General features: G+C 46.0%; 1 protein-coding gene across 1 annotated transcript in view; it reads right to left on the bottom strand.

The window, feature by feature from the left end:
• Positions 1-623: 623 nt before the first annotated feature.
• The window catches only part of ARPC1A (actin related protein 2/3 complex subunit 1A), a 40,170-nt gene continuing 15,379 nt past the window's right edge, over positions 624-25,414 (bottom strand). The window contains exons 4-10 of the mRNA XM_003815720.5: positions 22,180-22,402; positions 17,739-17,846; positions 12,623-12,835; positions 8,469-8,544; positions 7,127-7,320; positions 3,249-3,339; positions 624-996 (exon numbers count right to left, since the gene is read on the bottom strand). Of these exons, the coding sequence (XP_003815768.1) occupies positions 958-996; positions 3,249-3,339; positions 7,127-7,320; positions 8,469-8,544; positions 12,623-12,835; positions 17,739-17,846; positions 22,180-22,402 (944 nt within the window). The 3' untranslated portion in view covers positions 624-957. The remainder of the gene's footprint in view (positions 997-3,248; positions 3,340-7,126; positions 7,321-8,468; positions 8,545-12,622; positions 12,836-17,738; positions 17,847-22,179; positions 22,403-25,414) is intronic.

The raw sequence follows: 25,414 nt of genomic DNA, 5'->3' as shown, positions 1-25,414 counted from the left end.
ACGGTGTACCTCTGACAGGGCTTGGCTGTGTGTCCCTTCCAAATCTCATGTTGAAATGGGATCCTCAGTGTTGGGGTGGGGCCTGGTGGGCGGTGTTTGGGTCATCGGGCGGATCCCTCATGAATGGCTTGGTGCCCCCTGGCAGGAATGAGTGTGTTCTCACTCTATGACCTGGTTGTTTCAAGGAGCCTGGTCCTCCCCACTCTCTCTTGCATCCTCTCCCGCCATGGGACACGCCTGCTTCCCCTTTGCCTTCCGCCATGAGTAAAACCTTCCTGAGGCTTCCCCAAAAGCAGACGCAGGCACCATGCTTCTTGTCCAACCGGCAGAACCGTGTGCCAAATAAATCTTTTTTCTTAAACAAATTACCCAGCCTCAGGTATTCCTTTATTGCAACACAAAACAGACCGACACAACCTACTTTGCAGAAGTATTGCAATGTTCAGAAACGGTTCTCTCTCACCCCTCACTAAATGGTGCTTTTTGGTTCAAGGTTGTATAGAATGGTACAATTTAAGAAACCAAGGATCTAAGATTTTGCCTAAAAAAAACCGAATCGAATGAAGAATTCGCTCATATTTTTCTACTAAAAATTGAAATACTACAAAGAAACAAAACCAAAACCACATTCAGTTCTTTTATTTAATTTTCTAGTGGACAATTTACATATCTCCCTCACCCTGTCTTTTAAGTTAGTGTGACAATTTTCCATAATAAACTACTTAAAGAGAAGCTTTGGTCAAGAATGGAATGAAATCGCAAAAAAACAAACAAAAAAAATTACTGCCTTAAAAAAACCAACACTTTCACCAATTTTATATTCAAACAAAACCACACGGCATTGGCGTGATATGTGTTTTCAGTGTTTCCTTGGGGCTGGCTTCCTCGCCATCGTGCCACGGCACAGCTGCAGTCGGCCACAGTTTGTCATGCTGGATGGCGGAGGCTCACTCAGCTTCACATTATCCGGAGGCCCTGGATGGAAGACTCGAGGGTCTTGGAAAAGGTGGGAAGAGCACTGATGTCACTGAGGAGTGTCCACCCCGAGGTAGGTATGACACCACTCCCTCTTCCTCAGGGAAGGTTCTGCCTGTCCCCACCCTGAACCTGGCCCTGCCCCACCTGAAACAGGATCTCCCAGGACTCACCCCGCAGAGACACTCCAGGCCGGGGCTCCCCCTGCTGGCTCCTCCAGGCCAGGTGTGCCTTTTCCCCACTGCCCCACACACAGGCTCTGGGCACACTCCTCACTCTTTTTTTTTTTTTTAAAGATAGGGTCTTGCTCTGTTGCCCCAGGCTGGAGTGCAGTGGTGTGACCACAGCTCACTGCAGCCTCCAACTCCTGGGCTCGAGTGATCCTCCTGCCTCAGCTTCTCAAGTAGCTGGAACTAAAGGCATGCGTCACTGCACCTGGTTTTTAAAAATATATATATGTATATTTTTAAATAGAGACAGGATCTCACTGTGTTGCCCGGGCTGGTCTCGAACTCCTGTGCTCAAGACAGGAAAGCAGTGAGGAGAAACGAGCCTCAGCTTCCCAAAGTGCTGGGATTACAGGAGTGGGTCAGTGCGCCTGGCTGCACCTGGCTTTTTTATAGAGATGGGGTCACGCTATGTTGCCCAAACTGGTCTCAAAACTCCTGGCCTCAAGCGATTCTCCCACCTCGGCCTCCCAAAGTGCTGGGAAGACAGGCATGAGCCACTGCGCCTGGCTACCTAGAGCTCTTTTTTCTAGTTCCATCCGTGCTTCCGGAGGACCACACCACGGGCAGCGCCTCAGAGGCAGTGTGCGCTCTCTGAAGCCCAGGGCTGCCCTGGGTGTGCTGCACTTGCAGCTGAGGATGCTCGCCTGTGCCTTCTCAACTCACAGTCCCTCCCTCCAAAACCCATCGCAGCTCAGGATGCCGCTCAGGTGCAACCTGTTCCCTGCAGTCCACGCATCCCCCCAGATTCCTCTGTGTGAAAACAGAGGCACTGGCTTCTCTTCTGAGCTCTGCCGAATCCCCTACCCAGCCCCCGTATCCACCTCTCTCTTCTACCAGACAGGCTTGTTCAGATTGGATATTCTCAGTGCTCAGCATCATGCATGGCACCCAGGAGATATGTACTAAATGTTTATTAAATTAATTAGTGTCAGCTATAAATATGTATCTATATAGTTAAACCTGGGCTGGTGTCCAATAGGGCCTGTTTCCAAAACAGCACTCCATTTTTCCTCAATGAATAAATGGACATCTAGAAGTAAAAATTCCAGTTCACTGAGAATGTGCCGTTCTTCTGCGGATGACTTTTAGGTTTTAAAGAGATCTCTGGCTGAGCGCAGTGGCTCACGCCTGTAATCCTGGCACTTGGGGAGGCTGAGGCGGGTGGATCACCTGAGGTTGGGAGTTCGAGACCAGCATGTCCAACGTGGAGAAACCCCATCTCTACTAAAAACACAAAATTAGCTGGGCGTGGTGGCACATGCCTGTAATCCCAGCTACTTGGGAGGCTGAGGCAGGAGAATCGCTTGAACCCCAGAGGCGGAGGTTGTGGTGAGCCGAGATTCTGCCATTGCACTCCAGCCTGGGCAACAAGAGCGAAACTCTGTCTCAAAAAAAAAAAAAAAAAAAAAAGAGAGAGATCTCCAAGGCTGGCATGGTGGCTCACGCCTGTAATCCCACCACTTTGGGAGGCCAAGGTGGGCAGATCACATGAGGCCAGGAGTTCAAGACCAGCTTGGCCAACATGGTGAAACCCCGTCTGTACTAAAAATACAAAACATTGCCGGGTGTTGTAGTGTGCTCCTGTAATCCCAACTACTTGGGAGACTGAGGCAGGAGAATCGCTCCAACCCGGGAGGCGGAGGTTGCAGTGAGCCAATATTGCACCACTGCACTGCAGCCTGGGCGACAGAACAAGACTCCGTCTCAAAAAGAAAGAAAAAAAAACGAGAGATTTCCAGTTTAATGTCTTACATTAGGACATTAAACTGTATACTAGATTTAACATTTTGTTTCAAGAAATGAGAAACATTCTTCTCATAAGAGTTTTGTAAAAATATTCACGGAGCATGGTGGTGCATGCCTGCTGTCCCAGCAGCTTGGGAGGCTGAGGTGGGAGGGCTGCTGGAGGCAAGGAGTTGGTAGCTGCAGTGAGCCATGATTGTGCCACTGTACTCCAGCCTGGGTGACAGAGAAGGAGCCTATCTCTTAAAAAAAAAAAAAGTTTTAACACAAACAAAATTTGTTCTGTTAGGTAGAAAATACCTTGAAATCCCAAATTGTCATGGCTCCATCGATGCCAGTAGTGCAAAATTTGCGACAATCTTGCTTGTCCACCTCATAAATAGAGACTTGACTGAAAAAAAGCAAAGCAAAAGAGATCGTAAGGTATGTAGTGGAAGTGAACACAAATATTCCTGACTAATAGTGTAAGGGCAGCTTAAGGAAATGAATTATCTTCTTTATTTTTTAAATAGAGCTGGGATGCGGGTCTCATTATGTTGCCCAAGCTGGTCTTGAACTCCTGGGCTCAAGTGATCCTCCTGCTTCAGTCTCCCAAAATGCTGGGATTACAGGCATAAGCCACCACGCTCCGCCAGGAAATGAATTATCTTTTAACTCCTGATTATGAACTTATCCATGAACATTAGACTGCAACAATCTGGCTCAGAAAATACCCCAAAGCATATTATTACCAGATGTCCAGGAAAGACAAAACTGGCAAGGGGAGAAGTTAAGAACTTGCCTTGGTTAGCGTGACCTGGGGAAGCAGGAATGACCCAGCCCACACAGCACTCAAATGCTGGGAGCAGGTTGTGGGTAGGACCACAGCCATGGCGAAAACAGTATTTTTGTTTGTTTTTAAATAAACCAGAGGCATGATGAAGCATGACTGAATTCCATGGCTCCAAACAAAACCTCTCAAATCAGCCTCCAAGACAGCCAGTGCAGATAAGCCAACAGCCCTCCTTGAGTCTGAAGTGAATCATCATAAATGTTAGCAGCAGACACACCACTAGATTCCGACCAAGTCAAGCAGGGGAACAGATAAATGAAACAACTTGTCTTAGCCTAATTATCTGGAAGCTTTCAAGACAATCATCCATTGCTCAGACAATATTTTTCTTTCTCCTTTGAGATGTCTAGAACTTACCCCCCTCTTCCCCGACGCTGGGAAGGGGATGGCAAACTATGGCACACACTGCCTATTCCCGTACAGCCTGTGAGCTTAAATAAAAAAAAAAAAAAAAAAAACAAAGGCCAGGTGCAGTGGCTCACGCCTGTAATCCCAGCACTCTGGGAGGCCGAGGTGGGCAGATCACGAGGTCAGGAGATCGAGACCATCCTAACACAGTGAAACTCTGTCTCTACTAAAAGATACAAAAAAAAAAAAAAAATTAGCCAGGCATGGTGGCGGGCGCCTGTAGTCCCAGCTACTTGGGAGGCTGAGGCAGGAGAAGGGCGTGAACCCAGGAGGCGGAGCTTGCAGTAAGCCAAGATCGTGCCACTGCACTCCAGCCTGGGTGACAGAGACTCCATCTCAAAAAAAAAAAAAAAAAGGGGGGGGTTTTACATTTTTATTTTATTTATTTATTTATTGAGATGGAGTCTCACTCTGTCACTCAGGCTGGAGTGCAGTGGTGCGATCTCGGCTCACTGCAACCTCTACCTCCCAGGTTCAAGCGATTCTCCTGCCTCAGACTCCCGAGTAGCTGGGATTACAAGCACCTGCCACCAGGCTGGCGAATTTTTGTATTTTTAATAGAGACGGGGTTTTGCCATGTTGGTCAGGCTGGTCTTGACCACCTGACCTCAAGTGATCCGCCCACCCCAGCCTCCCAAAGTGCTGGGATTACAGGCGTGGGCCTCTGCACCCGACCCGGCTTTTACATCTGGAAAAAAATTAAAAGGAGACTATTATTTCATGAAGTGAAAATTACATGAAATTCAAATTTGAGTGTCCATAAAGTTTGACGGGAACACAGCCACCTCATCTGTTTACATCGTCTGTGCCTGCTTTCCTGCCACAACCAGAGTTCAGTAGTTGCAACAGAGACCTATGGCCTCTAGAGTCTAAAATATTTACTATCTGGTCCTTTACAGAAAAAGTTAGCTGACACAGTTCTAGTGCAAAGAGCACCTAATTTCTGCAAATAAAAGACTAATCAGCAAGGGTTTGTTCTTTTCATTTTTCATCTAGAAGTGTCAGAGAGGCAATGAGAGCTTTTTCTTTCCTTAACACTTGGTCTGTATAGAAACGTAAGAGAAACTCACAAGAAGTAACTCGGAGTCATTCAAGACAGAGAAACCTAAAGAATGGAGAAAAGGTGAGTTTTGCTATAGAAGGAGAAACCTGAAGAATGTGGAGAAAAGGTAAGTTTTGCTATGCCTTCAGGTTCTTTTTTTTTTTTTTTTGAGATAGGATCTCACAATGTAGCCCAGGCTGAAGTATAGTGGCACAATCACAGCTCACTCCTCCCAAGTAGCTGGGACTACAGGTGCGTGCCAACACAGCCAGCTAACTTAAAAATTTTTTTGTAGAGATGGGGTCTTGCTGTGTTGCCCAGGATGGTATTGAACTGCTGGCCTCAAGTGATCCTCCTGCCTTGGCTTCCCAAAATGCTAGCATTACAGGTGTGAGCCATGGTGCCAGGTCTCTGGTTCTCATTTTTCAATACAGCATTTGCAGCCTATTTTACATAGAGCTGCCCCTTCTCCGCTGAAGATGAAGCACAACCTGCATTTCATTGTAATTCTCTCAAACAGGAAGTCTAGAGGTTTCCGTTACTTCTCCTACCATCAATACCACAATAAGATTCTAAACATAAAAGGCTTCTCAGTAAGGGAAAATCCCATGGGACCCAACTCTGAACACAGTAATTTAGAATATCAAGCATATATTTCTCCTCCAGGTGCCTTTTTTTTTTTTTTTTTTTTTTGAGACGGAGTCTCACTCTGTCACCCAGGCGGGAGTGCAGTGGCTCAATCTTGGCTCACTGCAACCTCCACCTGCCCGGTTCAAGCAATTCTCCTGCCTCAGCCTGCCGAGTAGCTGGGATTACAGGTGTGTACCACCACGCCAAGCTAATTTTTGTATTTTTTAGTAGAGATGGGGTTTTGCCATGTTGGCAAGGCTGGTCTCGAACTCCTGACCTCAAGTGATCTGCCTGCCTCAGCCTCCCAAAGTGCTGGGATTAAAGGTGTAAGCCATCATGCCCAGCCTCTCCTCTAGACCTTAAAAATCAAACTTTCAGGCCAGGCACGGTAGCTTACGCCTGTAATTCCAGCAATTTGGGAGGCTGAGGTGGTTGGATCACCTGAGGTCAGCAGTTTGAAACCAGGATGGCCAACAGGGTGAAACTCCGTCTCTACTAAAAATACAAAAAATTAGCCAGGTGTGGTGGCACACACCTGTAATCCCAGCTTCTTGGGAAGCTGAGGCAGGAGAATTGCTTGAACCCGGGAGGCAGAGGTTGCAGTGAGCCGAGATTGTGGCATTGCACTCCAGCCTGGGCAACAGAGCGAGACTCTGTCTCAAAAAAAAAAAAAAAAAATTAAACTTTCTGGACAAAACACAATTCTGTTGTCTTACATAATTGCATATACCTGATGAAAACCCAGTCGAGACACTCCTCAGCTTTGTCATCATGATGATAAGAAATTCTGTTCCTTTAATTAAATAATCTTCTTATTTGTATCCATTACTTGAAATGACAGCTACAGTTACCTTTTTCAACAGGCTGTAACTTCGCTTTCTGTTATGTGTGCACTACTGTGGGAACGCAGCATTCAGGAATGTCTCCTTTTGTTCTCGAGTAGCTGAGAAAGGGTACCCTAGGAAGCAGCTGCCCTGAGGCCCCACCACCTCAGATTGCAACAAGGTCTGCACTGCTCCTGCTGGCTGCTGCCTTGTAATCTGCACCTTGAAGGACAGAATGACCAGGTGGTGGCGACTCCCTCCCTACCATGAGCTGGAAATGAGAGCCTGGCGGTCGGGAAGATACAGACTTCTTGCTGCACTTGTCCCTGAAAGAATGTCTGGGCCTGAGGGGCATAGAGCTTTTGTAGGAACCCAGTAAGGAAACAGCGTGGGGCAGGAAGGCACCTTGTCACCTGACCACCTCTCTACAGACGGCACCTACGTGATGCTATTCTGGTGCAGCGTCTCCAAGGCCGTGTTGCGGTCCTCAGTTGTGGCTCTCTTGTCCATGTTGCGGAAGCGTTCCATGGCAGACATGTTGCGTTGGATGCTCTGTTTTGGAATGTCTAACTTGGAGACGAAGGTCAGGCAGCCGCGGTCATCGTAGTTAAAGAGCATTGGGCAGCAGTCATGGCCCTGAAACAAGACTCAGTCAGTCCCTGGAGGATGCACTGCCCACCGCCCACCTCCTTGGCAGAGTGTTCACCACGACAGGCCTCTCTTACTCTTTTTTTTTTTTTTTGAGACCGAGTCTTGCTCTGTTGCCCTGGCTAGAGTGCAGTGGCACAATCTCAGGTCACCGCAACCTCTGCTTCCCGGGTTCAAGTAATTCTCCTGCCTCGGCCTCCCAAGTAGCTGGGATTACAGGCGTCTGCCACCATGCCTGGCTAATTTTTGTGTTTTTAGTAGAGACGGGGTTTCACCATGTTGGCCAGGCTGGTCTTGAACTCCTGACCTCAAGTGAACCACCCGCCTTGGCATCCCAAAGTGCTGGGACTACAGGCGTGAGCCATCGTGCCCCACCCCCCTCTTACTCTTAAAAGTGAGCGGCCAGGCACAGTGGCTCACGGCCGGGCACGGTGGCTCACACCTGTAATCCCAGCACTTTAGGAGGCCAAGGTGGGCGGATCATGAGGTCAGGAGATTGAGACCATCCTGGCTAACATGGTGAAACCCCATCTCTACAAAAAATAAAAAAAATTAGCCCGGCGAGGTGGCGGGCGCCTGTAGTCCCAGCTACTCAGGACGCTGAGGCAGGAGAATGGCGTGAACCCGGGAGGCGGAGCTTGCAGTGAGCCAAAACTGCGCCACTGCCCTCCAGCCTGGGCGACAGAGCAAGACAGTCTCCAAAAAAAAAAGTGAGCTCTGAGGCCGGGCACGGTGGCTCATGCCCGCACTTTGGGAGGCCAAGATGGGTGGATCACCTGAGGATGGGAGTTCGAGACTGGCCTGACCAACATGGAGAAACCCCGTCTCTTCTAAAAATACAAAATTAGCCAGGTATGGTGGCACATGCCTATATTCCCATTTCCTCGGGAGGCTGAGGCGGGAGAATCGCTTGAACCCGGGAGGCAGAGGTTGCGGTGAGTCAAGATCACCCATTGCACTCCAGCCTGGGCAACAAGAGCAAAACTCCATCTCAAAAAAAAAAAAAAAAAAAAAAGCGAGCTCTGTTTCTTCTAAAAAACTGTTCTGCTTTGTGCTAGGGTGACAGAGCACACATTGTTCCCTGTCTGAGCATCACATACAGTGCACCCCGAGGGAGAATGAAGAAAAATACTCACAGCAGCCACGACGCTGTTCTCTGAGACAAATGACACACTCAGGAGTGGCAGGAACTCTGTCTTCAGAGTCGAGACCCTGAACACAAGAACATGTGTTATCCCAAGATGCAACAGACTATTAGCTTCTTTACAGACACAGATGATCACAAAGGACCCATTCTCACAGGGGCTTCTGCAGTATCAATGGGCACTTATGTTGAAAAGGAGCCCCTGACCTCAACTTGCAGGCCTCTCAAGACAGGGGCGGCCCTGGGTTCCGGCTCTGCCTGCTTCTGAGGCCCCGCCCACTGATGACAAACTGGTTCCCAAAGCCCAGTCTTTGCATCACGCCCTTCCACCCCCAGCACAGCTCTAAAGGGATCACCCCCATGATCCCACGGTCCACTTTCCTGGGCCACTTCCGCCTAAAGTGGCTTCTCCCTGCTCTTAGCTCCTAGAGCTCTTCCTGTTACTATGACTTGGCAGCAGACACCTGTGCTAGGACCTTCTCCTTGCCTGTGCTCACCGGAGCTCCGAGAGGGCTGTGACCACACAGATCTGTGCTGACGGCCAGGCACTGTGTTAGGAACTAGAGCTATCAAGATGAACCAAACGGTCTTAGCCAGGAGCTCACACTCGAATGGGCCATGTGTGTGTATGTGTGCCTGCAGGGACATGTGTGTGCATGTAGTTATTTGCTCTTGAAGGTGGCAAAGAGATTACACAGATATGGCAGGCAGACACACTGGCTGATGAGTTAGGAGCACTTCACTTCATGCAAGAAACGATGCATTCAAAAGCTGACTGTGGCTGGGCATGGTGGCTCACACCTGTAATCTCAGCACTTTGAGGGGCTGAGGCGGAAGGATTGCTGGAGGCAGGAGTTTGAGATCAGCCTGGACAACATAGTGAGACCCAGTCTCTACGAAAAATTAAAAAAAAAAAAAATTAGCCTAGAGTGGTGATGCACGTCTGTGGCTCCAGCTGCTTGAGAGGCTGAGGTGGGAGGAGAACTTGAGCTCAGGAGTTCCAGCCTGGGCAACAGAGAGTGTCTCTCTAAATTAAAAAATAAAAAAAAGCTAACTGTATATGTCTCAGGACACCCTTCATAAAGTTGGCATTGAATTGAAGAACTAATGTGTCATCTTAAGCCCTTAGTGCGGTATACCTGACTTTTACTACATGAGATATTTATGTTGGAGGAGTGGAAAGGTGGAGCATGTAATCTGACTTGCAGGACTGGAAAAGGGAAAGAAGTCAGTACGAGGGTAGACAGGGACTTGTAATAAGCGTATGCTAAGAACTTACTGTGTCACAATAAACCATATAAAAATCAAGTAACACTGGCATCAAAATACAAAAGTATTATCAAGTATTAAAAGGCAAATTACCAAATGTATACAAAAATGTATAAAATAATCTTATTTCTGTTAAAAATGAAAAGATATATAAGTGCCTGTTTATGTAGGGAAATCTTCTGAAAGACTACATTTTATAATGGAAGGGACAATCTTTCTTTTTTTCTTTTTTTTTTGAGATGGAGTCTCGCTCTGTCGCCCAGCCTAGAGTGCAGTGGCGCAATCTCGGCTCACTGCAAGCTTTGCCTCCCGGGTTCACGCCATTCTCCTGCCTCAGCCTCCCGAGTAGCTGGGACTACAGGCGCCCGCCACCACGCCCGGCTAATTTTTGTATTTTTTGTAGAGACAGGGTTTCACCGTGTTAGCCAGGATGGTCTCGATCTCCTGACCTTGTGATCTGCCCGCCTCGGCCTCCCAAAGTGCTGGGATTACAGGTGTGAGCCACTGTGCCCAGTCTTTTGTTTTTTTTTTGAGATAGAGTCTTCCTCTTGTTGCCCAGGCTGGAGTGCAGTGGTGCGATCTTGGCTCATTGCAACCTCCGCCTGCTGGGTTCAAGCAATTCTCCTGCCTCAGCCTCCTGAGTAGCTGGGATTACAGGTGCATGCCACCACACCTGGCTAATTTTTATACTTTTAGTAGAGGCGGGGTTTCTCCATGTTGGCCATGCTGGTCTCGAACTCCTTACCTGAGGTGATCCACCCGCCTCGGCCTCCCAAAGTGCTGGGATTACAGGCGTGAGCCACTGCACTTGGCCTGAGGGGATAATCTTTAAAAAAATATGTAAAACTAGCTAAAAATGCACATTTAATCCTGTTAGGAAAAACATATCATGTCTGAAATATCATGCTGTTTACACTGGGTGACTCTTACTGACCTGACAGGGAGTAAAGGTCACCCAGTGTGATTGATTTTTGATACCCAAGTGGCCATGTCCATCACAAAACCTTTAATGGTGAGTTCCCTTTAGCTATCAATGGAAAAGGAACACCAGGGAAGAACAAAGATTTATAAAAGAAGAAGGATTCCAATCTTCTCTCTTCCTCCAACATATACTGAACAAAATGAACTCTGATGTCTGGCCAAGTACTTTATGGCTGAACAGACACGCCACTCACAAAGAAGCCACCGTAATTCGAGTCCTTCCAGCCACAGCAGAGAAGTGGCATCAATGCTTTTTAAGCCTTACTGAATGGAAGGCTCAAATTAATGAAGTCATCATTCGCTGACTTCCCCCAGTAAGAATATATCTCCTATTTAATTTAAGGCCGGTGAATGGCACTTACATTTTGTAAGGAATTCAGAGTAACAGACTAAACTAGCCTTTTTTTTTTTGAGATGGAGTCTTGCTCTGTTGCCCAGGCTGGAGTGCAATGGCATGATCTTGGTTCACTGCAACCTTCACCTCCTGGGTTCAAGTGATTCTCCTTCTTCAGCCTCCCGAGTAGCTGGGACTATAGGCACTCGCCACCATGCTGGGCTAATTTTTGTATTTTTGTAGAGACAGGGTTTCACCATGTTGGCCAGGCTGCTCTCGAACTCCTGACCTCAAGTGATCCACCCACCTTGGCCTCCCAAAGTGCTGGGATTATAGGTGTGAGCCACTGTGCCCAGCTTAAACTGGCCCTTTTTAAGTGACCCTTATCAGTAGCCAACCAGGAGGGTTCTTGAAAGGAATCATTATCAGTACTTCCATTAAGAAGTATTTCTGGAAGACCTAGGTCTTTAAAATTTTCCAAGCAGAGAATTTGTGTCTGTGCCTGTCATGGTAAAAGCTGACTTGCAGTTTTTTTTTTTGAGACATAGTTTTGCTCTTGTTGCCCAGGCTGGAGTGCAGTGGTGCGATCTTGGCTCATTGCAACCTCCGCCTGCTGGGTTCAAGCAATTCTCCTGCCTCAGCCTCCTGAGTAGCTGGGATTACAGGTGCATGCCACCACACCTGGCTAATTTTTATACTTTTAGTAGAGGCGGGGTTTCTCCATGTTGGCCATGCTGGTCTCGAACTCCTTACCTGAGGTGATCCGCCCGCCTCAGCCTCCCAAAGTGCTGGGATTACAGGTGTGAGCCACTGCGGCTAATTTTTGTATTTTTAGTAGAGACAGGGTTTCACCATGTTGGCCAGGCTGGCCTTGAACTCCTGACCTCAGGTGATCCACCCATGGCCTACCAAAGTACTGGGATTACAGGTGTGAGCCACTGTGCCCAGCAAGGCTAATTTTTGTGTTTTTAGTAGAGACGGGGTTTCACCATGTTGGCCAGGCTGGTCTTGAACTCTTGACCTCAGGTGATCTGCCCACAGCCTCTCAAAGTGCTAGGATTATAGGCGTGAGCCACTGAGGCCTGCCTGCCTGCAGTTTTCATAGAGGTGTTTTTTTTTGTTTTTGTTTTTGTTTTTGTTTTTGTTTTTGTTTTTATTTTTTTGAGACGGAGTCTTACTCTGTCGCCCAGGCTGGAGTACAGTGGCATGATCTTGGCTCACTACAACCTCTGCCTCCCAGGTTCAAGCAATTCTCTGCCTCAGCCTTCCGAGTAGCTGGGAGTACAGGTGCCTACCACCACACCAGGCTAATTTTTTTTATTTTTAGTAGAGACAGGGTTTCACCATCTTGGCCAGGCTGGTCTTGAACTGCTGACCTTGTGATCCACCCACCTCGGCCTTCCAAAGTGCTGGGATTACAGGCGTCAGCCACCACGCCTGGCCTGATTAAGGTTTTTATGTTTGTGCCCTGTGCTAACACCCCAGGAAGGGCAGTCCTGGTTCAGCTGGTGAGAGATCCCACCCCTTGTTCCCCACCTTCCAAATGAAAGGCAAATACTCACTGCACACTTTTTGAGGCATCAGCAACAGACACGGTGCTGTCGTGGCTGACCCAGGCCAGGCGGCTCCCACTGGCAGAGAAGCTCACCCCGTGGACCCAGCCACCAGTGCCACTGCCACCAAACTCTGACATCAGCTGCCCAAAAGGCATCTTGCTGCCCCAGGGCGTGCTGGCTGGCTTTTCATCCACTTCTTTAATGTAGGCAGAAAACACTCTGTTTAAAGGGCAGAGAGAAAAGGAAAAAGCAAATGAAAATATATGTATATAGAAACAGGCCATAGGCAGCTGCCACAAGGAATCTCAGAATGCAAAGAGGTTGACTCATTAAAAAAAAATAAAACATGAGCTGGGCACGGTGGCTCAAGCCTGTAATCCTAGCACTTTGGGAGGCCTAGGTGGGTGGATCACCTGAGGTCGGGAGTTCGAGACCAGCCTGACCAACATGGAGAAACCCCGTCTCTACTAAAAATACACAAAATTAGCCAAGCGTGGTGGCGCATGCCTGTAATCCCAACTACTCAGGAGGCTGAGTCAGGAGAATCGCGTAAACCCAGGAGGTGGAGGTTGCAGTGAGCCGAGATCACGCCACCGCACTCCAGCCTGGGCAACAAGAGAGAAACTCCTTCTCAATAAATAAATAAATAAATAAATAAATAAATAAATAAATAAATAAGGCTGGGTGCGGTGGCTCATGCCTGTAATCCCAGCACTTTGGGAGGCCAAGGCGGGAGGATCATGAGGTCAGGAGATCGAGACCATCCTGGCTAATACGGTGAAACCCCATCTCTACGAAAAATACAAAAAATTAGCCGGGTGTGGTGGCAGGCGCCTGTAGTCCCAGCTACTCGGGAGGCTGAGGCAAGAGAATGGCGTGAACCCAGGAGGCACAGCTTGCAGTGAGCCGAGATTGCGCCACTGCACCCCAAGCTGGGCAACAGAGCGAGACACCGTCTCTAAAATAACATAACATAACATAACATAACATAACATAACATAACATAACATAAACTAAACTAAAATAATAAATCATGATAGGTAAGTCCAGATATTCAAACCTCTCAAGTAACAGAATTATTGTTAGAGCTATCTACAGGCCAACACAAGTTTGGCAAATCCATATTCTAGTATATATATATATTTTGGGGGGACAGAGTCTTGCTCTTGTTGCCCAGGCTGGAGTGCAATGGCATGATCCTGGCTCACCACAACCTCCGCCTCCTGGGTTCAAGAGATTCTCCTGCCTCAGCCTCCCAAGTAGCTGGGATTACAGGCATGTGCCACCATGCCTGGCTAATTTTGTATTTTTAGTAGAGATGGGGTTTCACCATGTTGACCAGGCTGGTCTTGAACTCCTGACCTCAGGTGATCCACCTGCCTTGGCCTCCCAAAGTGCTGGGATTACAGGCATGAGCCACCACACCTGATCCCCCCCCAACTTTTTTTTTTTTTTTAAGAGACGGGGGTCTGGCTCTGTTGCCCGGGATGGAGTGTAGTGGTGTGATCAAAGCTCACTGCAGCCAACTTCTGGGCTCAAGTGATCCTCCTGCCTCAGCCTCTCGAGTAGCTGGGACTACAAGTTCGTATTATGCCCAGCTAATATTTTAAAATTTTTTGTAGAGATGGGGTCTTGCTGTGTTGCCCAGGCTGGTCTCGAACTCCTGGGATCAGGTAATACTCCTGCCTCAGCCTCCCAAAGTGCTGGGATTACAGATGTGTGCCACTGCGCCTAGCTAATCCATACTCTAGATACTATCAAAGCACCTACTGTGTGTCAGGCTGTGGGTGCCAGGTTCTGAAGTAGTGATCACAAAAGACCTGTCCTCATGGACTGCACATTCTGCGGAGATCTTGCTGTCCCATCCCTCCCTTGCCCACATGAGACCTTGCTAAATGGCCACAGCATTCTTTCCTGTCTACCTTACCATCACTCTCAACACAGTACTCCAGGAAGCCTGCACAGTCAACGGTGGGAGAGCAGAAACTATTTGCCAGCCTGCAACAAACTAATGGTGTTGACCCTTTTAAAGACATACCCCAAGAGAAAGCCAAGGGAGGCCAGTGACAAGGGGTGGGCAGGCTCCCTGGACCCTCAGGCCCACTGTCCAGTCTCTGTGGCAGGAATAGCTTAAGATGGAGGTGGGTCCTTTATAGGTGGTGTCGCCCGTTTCCACTAACTCACTCTTTTATCTAATTCCACACAGCTGTGTTTGAGGATGTTCTGGCCCAGAGTTAAGGGCAAAGGGGAACGGCTGGAAATCTACCCTTTAGGGCCCTTTCGCCCTCCAATGTGATTTCTACTTTGTACACCTTCTTCTCTCCAAAAAACTGCTGAACCTAAAGGCTCCCTAAAAGAACCGAGGTATCCCCCCTACCACCCCAAATGACAATGGCAGTACAGAGGCTCTGGAAGATGCCTGGCAGAGGACTGTGAGTTACGTGAGGTTATATGACGAGACAGTAGAAACACTGTGCTTTAAATCTGCATCATGACAGCGGCTGCTTTAGTCTTAGAAGGCCAAGAAAGAACCAGTGGCTCTCAGCCACCAACTCAGGAACACAAATGGGACAGACCCATACCCACAGGACTGGGCCAGGCGCAGTGGCTCATGCCTGTAACCCCAGCACTTTGGGAGGCCGAGGCAGGTGGATAGCTCGAGGCCAGGAGTTCGAGACCAGCCTGGCCAATATGGTGAAACCCTGTCTCTACTAAAATACAAAAAAAAAATTAGCCAGGCATGGTGGTGTACGCCTGCAATCCCAGCTGCTTGGGAGGCTGAGGCATGAGAATCATTTGAACCTGGGAGGCAGAGGTTGCAGTGAGCCAAGATCACACCACTGCACTCCAGCTTTTGTGACAGAGAAACTAGGGGAAATTAATATTAACAAAATAACTGCAACCTATTTTCACAACCATCAAAGAATCCAGGTGGTGTGGGTTAGTGCCACCTAGTTCTATTTTCCAATGACTCTGGTTAAGAAATCACAAGTAACACAGGTCCAGAATATAAAGTGCCTTGACACTCCCATGACCTCCATCCTCTCCGCCAAACTCAAACACATCTCTCTCTCTTTTTTTTTTAAGCTTTGAGTATTCCTGGATATAAACCACTAGCCTGGTTTTCTGGGAATTCTCCACAGTTACTGAAGAAAGTGTATCCCAGCTGAGTGTAGTGGCCCATCCCTGTAAGCCCAGCACTTTGGGAGGCCAAGGCAGAAGGATTCTTTGAGCCCAGGAGTTTGAGACCAGCCTGGGCAACATAGTGAGACCCCATCTCTACAAAAAATAAACAAAATCAGCCAGGCATGGTGGCTCATGCCTGTGGTCCCAGCTACTCAGGAGACTGAGGTGGGAGGATTGCTTGAGTCCGGGAGGTTGAAGCTGCAGGGAGCTATGATCGCACCACCACACTCCAGCCTGGGTGACAGAGCAAGACCTTGTCTCAAAAAAAAAAAAGTGCACCTCATCTCCCAACCTACCATATAGTCAACACAAAGCAACATTTATTTGCTTTGCTTTCCTTTCAGCTAAAGGGAAAAAAGCATATTCTTGAGAAAGAACAACTTTAAAAAGCAATTACATGGAATTCCATGGTATGATCCTTAAAGTTCTTAGCAAAGTGGCTGCATTTCTTCTAGCTTCAAGCTAATGACAAAATAAAAAGCTTTAACTGAAAGAACAGCACAATAACAGCTTAGCAGCGCACTGTTTAGCTATGTTTTATTAATTGTTTCACTTTGGAATTTGCAGAGACTGCTGCCTGGAATATGAAATGAGAAAAATACTGTTGTCAAGAAAGACAGGGAGAAAGGGAGACACAGAAAGAGATGGTAAGAAAGAGACAGAGACAGAGAGAGTACATGCTAATCCTCCCCTCTAAACCATAGATATTCTTACACTTAAGGAAATCTTCGCTGGCCCCACCCTTGCCTCTCCCTCCTACCCCACTTCCAAGTGGATTTCTTTTTACCTCAGTGACTTATGAACTTGTTCTTTTAATCACCATGCTTGAGCTCCTTTTCTGGATCACAAACTGCTTCCATTTTTTTGTTTTGTTTTTGTTTGTTTTTTGAGATGGAGTCTTACTCTGTCGCCCAGGCTGGAGTGCAGTGGTGTGATTTCAGCTCACTGCAACCTCCACCTCCCCGGTTCAAATGATTCTCATGCCCTAGCCTCCCAAGTAGCTGGGATTACAGGCATTTGTGACCACACCAGGCTAACTTTTATTTATTTATTTATTTTGAGACAGTCTCGCTCTGTCGCCCAGGCTGGAGTGCAGTGGTGCAATCTCGGCCCACTGCAAGCTCCGCCTCCCGAGTTCACACCATTCTCCTGCCTCAGCCTCCCGAGTAGCTGGGACTACAGGCACCCGCCACCATGCCCGGCTAATTTTTTGTATTTTTTAGTAGAGACGGGGTTTCACTGTGTTAGCCAGGATGGTCTCGATCTCCTGACCTTGTGATCCGCCCACCTCAGCCTCCCAAAGTGCTGGGATTACAGGCGTGAGCTACTGCGCCCGGCCTCTTTTGTATTTTTAGTAGACACGGGGTTTCACCATGTTGGCCAAGTTGGTCTTGAACTTCCGACCTCAGGTGATCCGCCCACCTCAGCCTCCCAAAGTGCTGGGATTACAGGTGTGAGCCACAGCACCAGGCCTCATTTTTGAGTCCTTCACAGTGCCTAGCGCAGTACCTTGCAAAGAAAAGGAAACTTACAGGCCAGGCACACTGGCTCATGCCTGTAATCCCAGCACTTCAGGAGGCCAAGGAGGGAGGATCACTTGAGGCCAGGAGTTCAAGACCAACCTGGGCAATGTAGCAAGACCCCGTCTCTACAAAGAATAAAGACAATTTTTAAAAAATTAGCCAGGTGTGGTGGCATATGCCTGTAGTCCCAACTACTCTGGAGGCTGAGGCTGGAGGATCGCTTGAGCCCAGGAATTGGAGGCTGCAGTGAGCTATGATGGTGCCACTGCACTCCAGCCTGGGTGAGAGTGAGACCCTGTCTCAAAACAACAACAACCACAACAAAACAAAAAACAAAGAAAGAGAACCTAAAATTATTTGTTGAAGGATGAAGAATGCACGGCTCAAGTTTATCAGTTCTCACTGGTTCCCACCTGCATTTGAAGTCACATGATCCTGCTGCCAGCAAAACGTTGTTGGGATGCCAATCCAAGCTGAGGACTGTGGAGCGAATCGGCTTTTTAATGTGCTTGCTCACCCACCTATGAGAGGGGAAAACTGTTTCAGTTTATCCACTCAACCAGCATCCCCAAATGACCTACAAATGTATGTCAGGTGAAAATACCTTAGTATGCCACACTTTTCCTTAATTTAAAAAAAAATTATAAAACAATTCAGAATATTTTTTTTTCAGAATAGACTTTTTCAGATAGGTTTCTATAAAAAAAGATTCTATAGAAAAGTAACAGAGCATTCGACGTTCTTCTGTCGGTCACCAGGCCTTCTGCCAGAGACAAGGTTTTTTGAGACCAGGTTATGATCTGAGACTGGCTAATTTTTGTATTTTTTGTAGAGATGAGATTTCTCCATGTTGCCCAGGCTGGTCTCAAACTCTGGGGCTCAAGTGATCTACCGGCCTCAGCCTCCCAAAGTGCTGGGATTACAGGCATGAGCCACTACGCCCAGCTGACAAGGTGCATTGCTAAAGGACAGAAAGGAAAAGAACCATGAACAGGCCCTTCTTCACTCCTGGCCCTGATTTTCTCAGCACAACAGCTGGTTTTCAGCAGTCCTCATTAGTAAGCATAGATATTGATTAACTCAGTTACATTTTCGTGAGATTTCGGATTACATATGACGTTAACCTCTGAGATAAAAACTGAAGTTTGAAAATACTTCAATTTTTATTATGAATATTCAGTGATTTGCTGAATTTTTGGTGAATTTGGGGTTGTAAGACAGCTTAATATCCTTCCCAAGTCTCCACGAATCTGCAAATTCTTTTTAATTTCTTTCACTGAAAAATCACAACCAAGAAATTAGAAGAACCTCATGTTGGGGATTAGCCTCTAATTCGCTAGCACCATCCAAAAAAGATGATTTATGTCTAGGACCAGTCAGTATTTTGGCTTAACTAATTCATTTCTGCCCCCAAACTGCTGTTTAAAAACCAATCACGTCTGGTTGCTCAACAGTTGGGAGACTAAATATTGAGCCAATGCCTTTCCTTCAATGCTAAATTACCTTTCTATAGAATCACTTTCTTTCTTTTTTTTTTTTTTTTGAGATGGAGTTTCGCTCTTGTTGTCCAGGCTGGAGTGCAATGGTGCGATCTCAGCTCACCGCAACCTCCACCTCCCGGGGTCAAGCAAGAATCACTTTCTTTTATTTATTTATTTATTTTTTATTTTTTTGAGACACAGTCTTACTCTGTCGCCCAGGCTAGAGTGCAGTGGCAAGATCTTAGCTCACTGCAACCTCCGCCTCCTGTGTTCAAGCAATTCTTGTGCCTCAGCCTCCCGATAGCTGGGATTATAGGCTCACGCCACCACGCCCGGCTAATTTTTGTAATTTTAGAGGAGATAAGCTTTCACCGTGTTGGCCAGGCTGGTCTCAAACTCCTGGTCTTAGGTGATCTGCCTGCCTTAGCCTCCCAAAGTGCTAGGATTACAGGCATGAGCCACCACGCCTGGCTACAGAATCACTTTCTTAGTATCCTGTCTGAAGAAGTTCATTCTGAAAAAGACAGCCAGGTGCAGAGGCTTGCAACTATACTCCCAGCACTTTGGGAGACCAAAGCAGAAGGACTGCTTGAGTACAGGAATTTGAGATCAGCCTGGGCAAGAAAAGTGAGAACCTGTCTCCACAAGTAATCAAAAAATTAGCCAGGTGTGGTGGTGCAAACCTGTAGTCCCAACTACTTGGGAGGCTGAAGTGGCAAGACTGCTGGATCCCAGGAGTTGGAGACTGCAGTGAGCCGTGTTTGTACCACTGTACTCCAGACTGGGTGACAGAGAGAAACCCTGTCTCAAAAAAAAAAATAAATAAATAAAATAAAAAACCAAAATCCCCTACAAAGTCTCTAAAAAAGGAGAAAAAGACAGTATTTTGAATTGTTTCATAATGTATATATATTTTTTGAGACAGAGTCTTGCTCTGTTGCCCAGGCTGGAGTGCAGTGGCATGGTCTCGGCTCACTGCAACCTCTACCTCCCTGGTTCAAGCGATTCTCCTGCCTCAGACCCCCAAGTAGCTGGGATTATAGGCATGCACCACCACACCTGGCTAATATTTTGTATTTTTAGTAGAGATGGGGTTTCTCCATGTTGGCCAGGATGGTTTCGAACTCTTGACTTTGTGATCCGCCTGCCTTGGCCTCGCAAAGTGCTGGGATTGCAGGCGTGAGCTACCGTGCCTGGCCTTTATAATGTAATTTTTTTAATTAAGGAAAAGATGGCAAGCAAAATAATTAGTTCATATGGCTGAATTATAAACTTCTGAGAAGTTGTTTTAAAGTACTCCTATGAAATATGAAATAATTGTTCTACAGCTGAGAAACTGCCCTAAACATACAGCTTGTTCAAAGACAATACCTTGTACCATAATAAAGTCCAATTTACCTATACTTGACACTAATTCTCAACGAATAAAAATGTAAACAATTACTGAGGTTGAAGCTTAACTTGGAAGAAAAGTTTCCTGTAGAAATTTGTAAGATTGCAAGGAGTACCAGCTGACATAAAGTTTAGCCTTGAGAGAATATTAATGAAGTTAGTTTCCTATCTCATTACAATGAAACTTCCAAATAGTTTCTAGCAGGTAACATTTTGTTAGCCTTGATTTCACATTTGAAAGAAAAATGTATGTTTCAAATTCGTAACTCATTTTTTTTTTTTTTTTTTTGAGACGGAGTTTCACTCTTGATGCCCAGGCTGGAGTGCAATGGCGTGATCTCGGCTCACCGCAACCTCTGCCTACTGGGTTCAAGAGATTCTCCTGCCTCAGCCTCCCAGGTAGCTGGGATTACAGGCATGCGCCACCACACCCTGTTAATTTTTTTGTATTTTTAGTAGAGACAGGGTTTATCCGTGTTGGTCAGGCTGGTCTCGAACTCCTGACCTCAGGTGATCCACCTGCCTCGGCCTCCCAAAGTGCTGGGGTTACAGGCATGAGCCACTGTACCCGGCCCATAACTCAATTTTACCGCAAATTCCCAATCTCTTTTTGAAGAATAAAATTTCTGAAGTTTTACTAAATTACAAAGGTAACATGATAATCCCCTTCTTTCAATTTCAGCAGAATACAAATAACAAAACAGCTACAAAGAGTCATGTGTACTCTGCTATTTTTAGTAGAAACACAAACACTGCCAGTTTAGTACTAAATGACAACTTTACGTTGAAGGATATTTACCAGTCATGCTGAACACATGCCAGATAGAAAAATAATTTTTTTTTTTTTGAGATGGAGTTTCACTTTGCCGCCCAGGCTGGAGTGCAGTGGCACGATCTTGGCTCACTGCAACCTCCGCCCCCCGAGTTCAAGTGATTCTCCTGCTTCCTCCCAAGTAGGTGGGATTACAGGTACCTGCCACTGTGCCTGGCTAATTTTTGTATTTTTAGTAGAGATGGGGTTTCACCATCTTGGCCAGGCTGGAGAATAATTGTTTCCTTATCAAAACAAACAGGAAGTAGTAGTTAAAATAAGTTTTGGCCATAAAATAAACCTGTGTTTTGACTGGGTCAGCAAGAAGTAATTTTAAAAATGTGCAATAGCTGATTAGACTTCTAAGATTCTGGTGAGTTTTGACTTCAACAGTTTAAACAAGTAAAATATTACACCAAGACACAGATTTGGTTGGCAAATAAGCTTTAAAGAAGGAACATTGACCAGGCGTGGTGGCTCACACCTGTAATCCCAGCACTTTGGGAGGCCGAGGCGGTGGATCATGAGGTCAGGAGTTCATGACCAGCCTGGCCAAGATGGTGAAACCTTGTCTCTACTAAAACTACAAAAATTAGCCGGGCACGATGGCAGGTGACTGTAATCCCAGCTACTCAGGAGGCTGAGGCAGGAGAATTGCTTGAACCAGGGGGCGGACATTGCAGTGAGCCATGATCGTGCCACTGCGCTCCATCCAGCCTGGGCAACAGAGTAAGACTCTGTCTCAAAAAAAAAAAAAAAAAAAAAAAAAGAACATTGTTATCTGTAGGAATCCTACATAGATATCCTGTGGAAAAAAAAAGAAAAAAATATTCCTCAGGGAATGGAGACTCTTTCAATGTTATTATTTGTAAATGAGAATAAGAAAACAGCAATTTGCGCAGTATAGAGTGAGAACAGTAGTAGCATCTTGCAGAAGAAACAAGTTAGGCAATCAGAACATGGACACAATAGCTCTATGTTAATATAAAAAACGTGCGATTTAACTTAACACGTACATGAGAAGGGAAAATGCTCAGACAGAATCGAGAATTTCAGAGAAAAAACCACACAACTCCGGATGAGAAAAACTGGAGTTATGGTGAGCCCTCACACAGCAGTGCAAATGTAAATTCTATAGAGAGGGATAGAAAAAATTCAGATGTCACTCACCAGTCATTTTCAGACTCAAAGTAACAAACAGAAATGAGTCGTGCTCCACTTCCCACAGCAAATTTGTTCTCTAGGGGGGACCACTTCACAAAAGTAGCTGCGCGATTAATTCTCAGGATCACCAGGGTTGGCTTCCAAACACCATCTTTCTGACTCCAGACATAGGCATTGCGGTCTGCCCCACAAGTGACAATGCGGTCGCTCTTGGGAGCCCAGTCAATACCTGCAAGTGAGACGTGGGTCATCTGCTTTGCCCAGTCAATGACAAACAACTGCGGCACAGGCAGGTGGGTGGCACTGGCATGCCAGGATGAGACGTGGTCTTGGGACCTTCCTCCCAGGCACATCCTTCCCACTATCTATGTCCTGATCACCGCCTTAAGGAAAGGCAAGGATGCTTCTCTGCAAAGCGTCTGGGACTCGGGATTGTCTATGAGGTCATGTAGAAGAGCTGTTTTATAATTACAGACTTTACAAAACTAAACGGGGCCTTCTTTCCACCCATTCACACATTTCTAAGACTTCTAAAGATCTGAAGATTCATTACTTCTTTCTTTCCTCTTTATTAGATTTTTGTGTGTGTGAAAATAACTGTATTCATTAACACACCTCATTCTATGATATTAACCAACAGTCTGCTACATGGCATTCAACTAAAACAGCATACAGGGTAAATAAAAATAATCTTTAGTGTAAAGAAGGGGAACTATATATTGTGATTCATCATATATTCTTCTGAAAGTCACTGCCAGTTGAACCATACTGAAAACCTTTTCTACATGATGCAGGTCCTGTGAAAGAATCCTTGTTTCTTTGCATCTAAACCAGGAAGATACCTAAATATGTATCTGAATGTAAGGTTTATTTTTCTTATTTGATGAGACTTTACTTATCTGGTACCTCTGTGAAGAATCCCAAAGTCAAGGTCAGTTTCTCGTATACCAAGACTCAAGGTCAGTTTCTTATATACCAAGAGCAAAATTCACCATGACTCATTTAACACTTATTGATGAGGTATTTTCTTTTCTTTTCTTTCTTTTTTTTTTTTTGAGATGGAGTTTCACTCTTGCAGCCCAGGGTGGAGTACAATGGCACGATCTCAGCTCACTGCAACCTCCGCCTCCCAGGTTCAAGCGATTCTCCTGCCTCAGCCTCCCGAGTAGCTGGGATTACAGGCGGATGCCACCATGCCCGGCTAATTTTTGTATTTTTAGTAGAGACGGGGTTTCACCATGTTGACCAGGCTGGTCTCGAACTCCTGACTTCAGGCAATCTGCCTGCCTCAGCCTCCAAAGTGCTGGGATTACAGGCATGAGCCACAGTGCCTGGCCTTGATGAGGTATTTTCTATAAATATAATTTCACATTAAAAAGTACAGAAATATTACTAATAAATATTTATTACAGATCTCTCTTTAAAAATTAATAATTAGCATTCTTGACATTTATATGGAAAAAAGACAAATATACCTCTGAGCCTCAATTACCCATAAGTCATAGTGACTGAAGAGTTAGGCCGGGCGCGGTGGCTCTTTGGGAGGCCGAGGCAGGCGGATCACGAGGTTAGGAGATCGAGACTATCCTGGCTAACACGGTGAAACCCTGTCCCTATTAAAAATGGAAAAAATTAGCCGGGCGTGGTGACAGGCGCGTGTAGTCCCAGCTACTTAGGAGGCTGAGGCAGGAGAATGGTGTGAACCCGGGAGGCGGAGCTTACAGTGAGCCGAGATCGCACCACTACACTCCAGCCTGGGTGACACAGCGAGACTGTCTCAAAAAAAAAAAAAAAAAAAAAAAGTAGTATGAAGAGTTTAGTTTATTCATTCATTTACCCACATGAAATGTCAGCTCAATTTTTTGTACCACTGAAGGGAAGAAAATATGAGGCTGTGTTCTAAGTGATGTTTATTTTATTTATTCATTACAAGATAATTTTGCTTGCTGTCCTCTTTATTAGATTTTTTTTTTTTGAGACAGGGTCTCACTTTATCACCCAGACTGGAGTGCAGTGGTGTGATCATAGCTCACTGCAGCCTCAACCTTCCAGGCTCATGAAATCCTCCTACCTCAGCCTCCTGAGTAGCTGGGACTACAGGTGCAAGCCACCATGCCTGGCTAATTTTTTGTAGAGATGGGGTTTCACCATGTTGCCCAGGCTGGTCTTGAACTCCAGGGCTCAAGTGATCTGCCTGCCTCAGCCTCCCAAAGCACTGGGATTACAGGTGTAAGCCTGATCAATATTTATTATTATTAAAAAGAAAAATCATTATCTTTTAGAGATGCAAACTGAAATATGAAACAATATAATGTCTGGGATGTGCTTCAAATTAGTACAGGAAAGGAGAAAGTGAATTGAGAAGAATAAGATTGGCTGTTACTTGATAATCGTGGAATGCAGGTGATGGGTATAAAAGGCTCATTATACTATTCCACTTTTTAAAAAATCTGTTTAAAATTTTCCATGGTAACAAAACATGTTTCTTAAAAATATTTAATACAAAAGAATAAAACCTCAGAACTCTGATATCCCTGATGTTTGCCACACTTCTTTTCTTTGTAGTATGGACTAGTTTTTTCTTCTAGAATGCTTCAGAAAATATTTTTTTCCCCTAAAATTACTATCTTTCTGAGAAAATATGTCTGATCCTTGATCTCCTGCCCCAGAGTTATATTTAGATTTTTCCAACAAGTTATTTCAGATCTAAAAAATGCCATGTGAGCAGCTAGACAGAAAACAGGCCCAAGTTCAAAGGACCCCAAAAGAGAAGTAGAGGGAAAAAAACACATAACTAAATATTTCACATTTTTGGTGATTTCTTTGGTCTTTCATCTTTGCCTTTTCTCATTTACAAGTATTTCCTTTTAAATTCTAAAATTCCAATTAATTTTTTTTTTTTTTGAGACAGAGTTTTGCTCTTATTGTCCAGGCTGGCGTGCAATGGCACAATCTCGGCTCACCGTAATCTCCGCCTCCCAGGTTCAAGCAATTCTCCTGCCTCAGCCTCCTGAGTAGCTGGGATTACAGGCATGTGCCACCACACCCAGCTAATTTTGTGTATTTTTAGTAGAAATGGGGTTTCTCCATGTTGGTCACGCTGGTCTCAAACTCCCGACCTCAGGTGATCAGCCCGCCTCAGCCTCCCAAAGGGTTGGGATTACAGGCTTGAGCCACTGCACCCAGCCTAATTTTTTATTTTTTTGGAGACAGAGTCTTGCTGTATACCCCAGGCTGGAGT

The sequence above is a fragment of the Pan paniscus genome, chromosome 6 (genome assembly GCF_029289425.2).
Source record: "Pan paniscus chromosome 6, NHGRI_mPanPan1-v2.0_pri, whole genome shotgun sequence".
In the NCBI taxonomy this organism is placed as follows: domain Eukaryota; kingdom Metazoa; phylum Chordata; class Mammalia; order Primates; family Hominidae; genus Pan; species Pan paniscus.
Note: the sequence above shows the minus strand (reverse complement) of the source record. Positions and strands in the feature narration are given on the sequence as shown.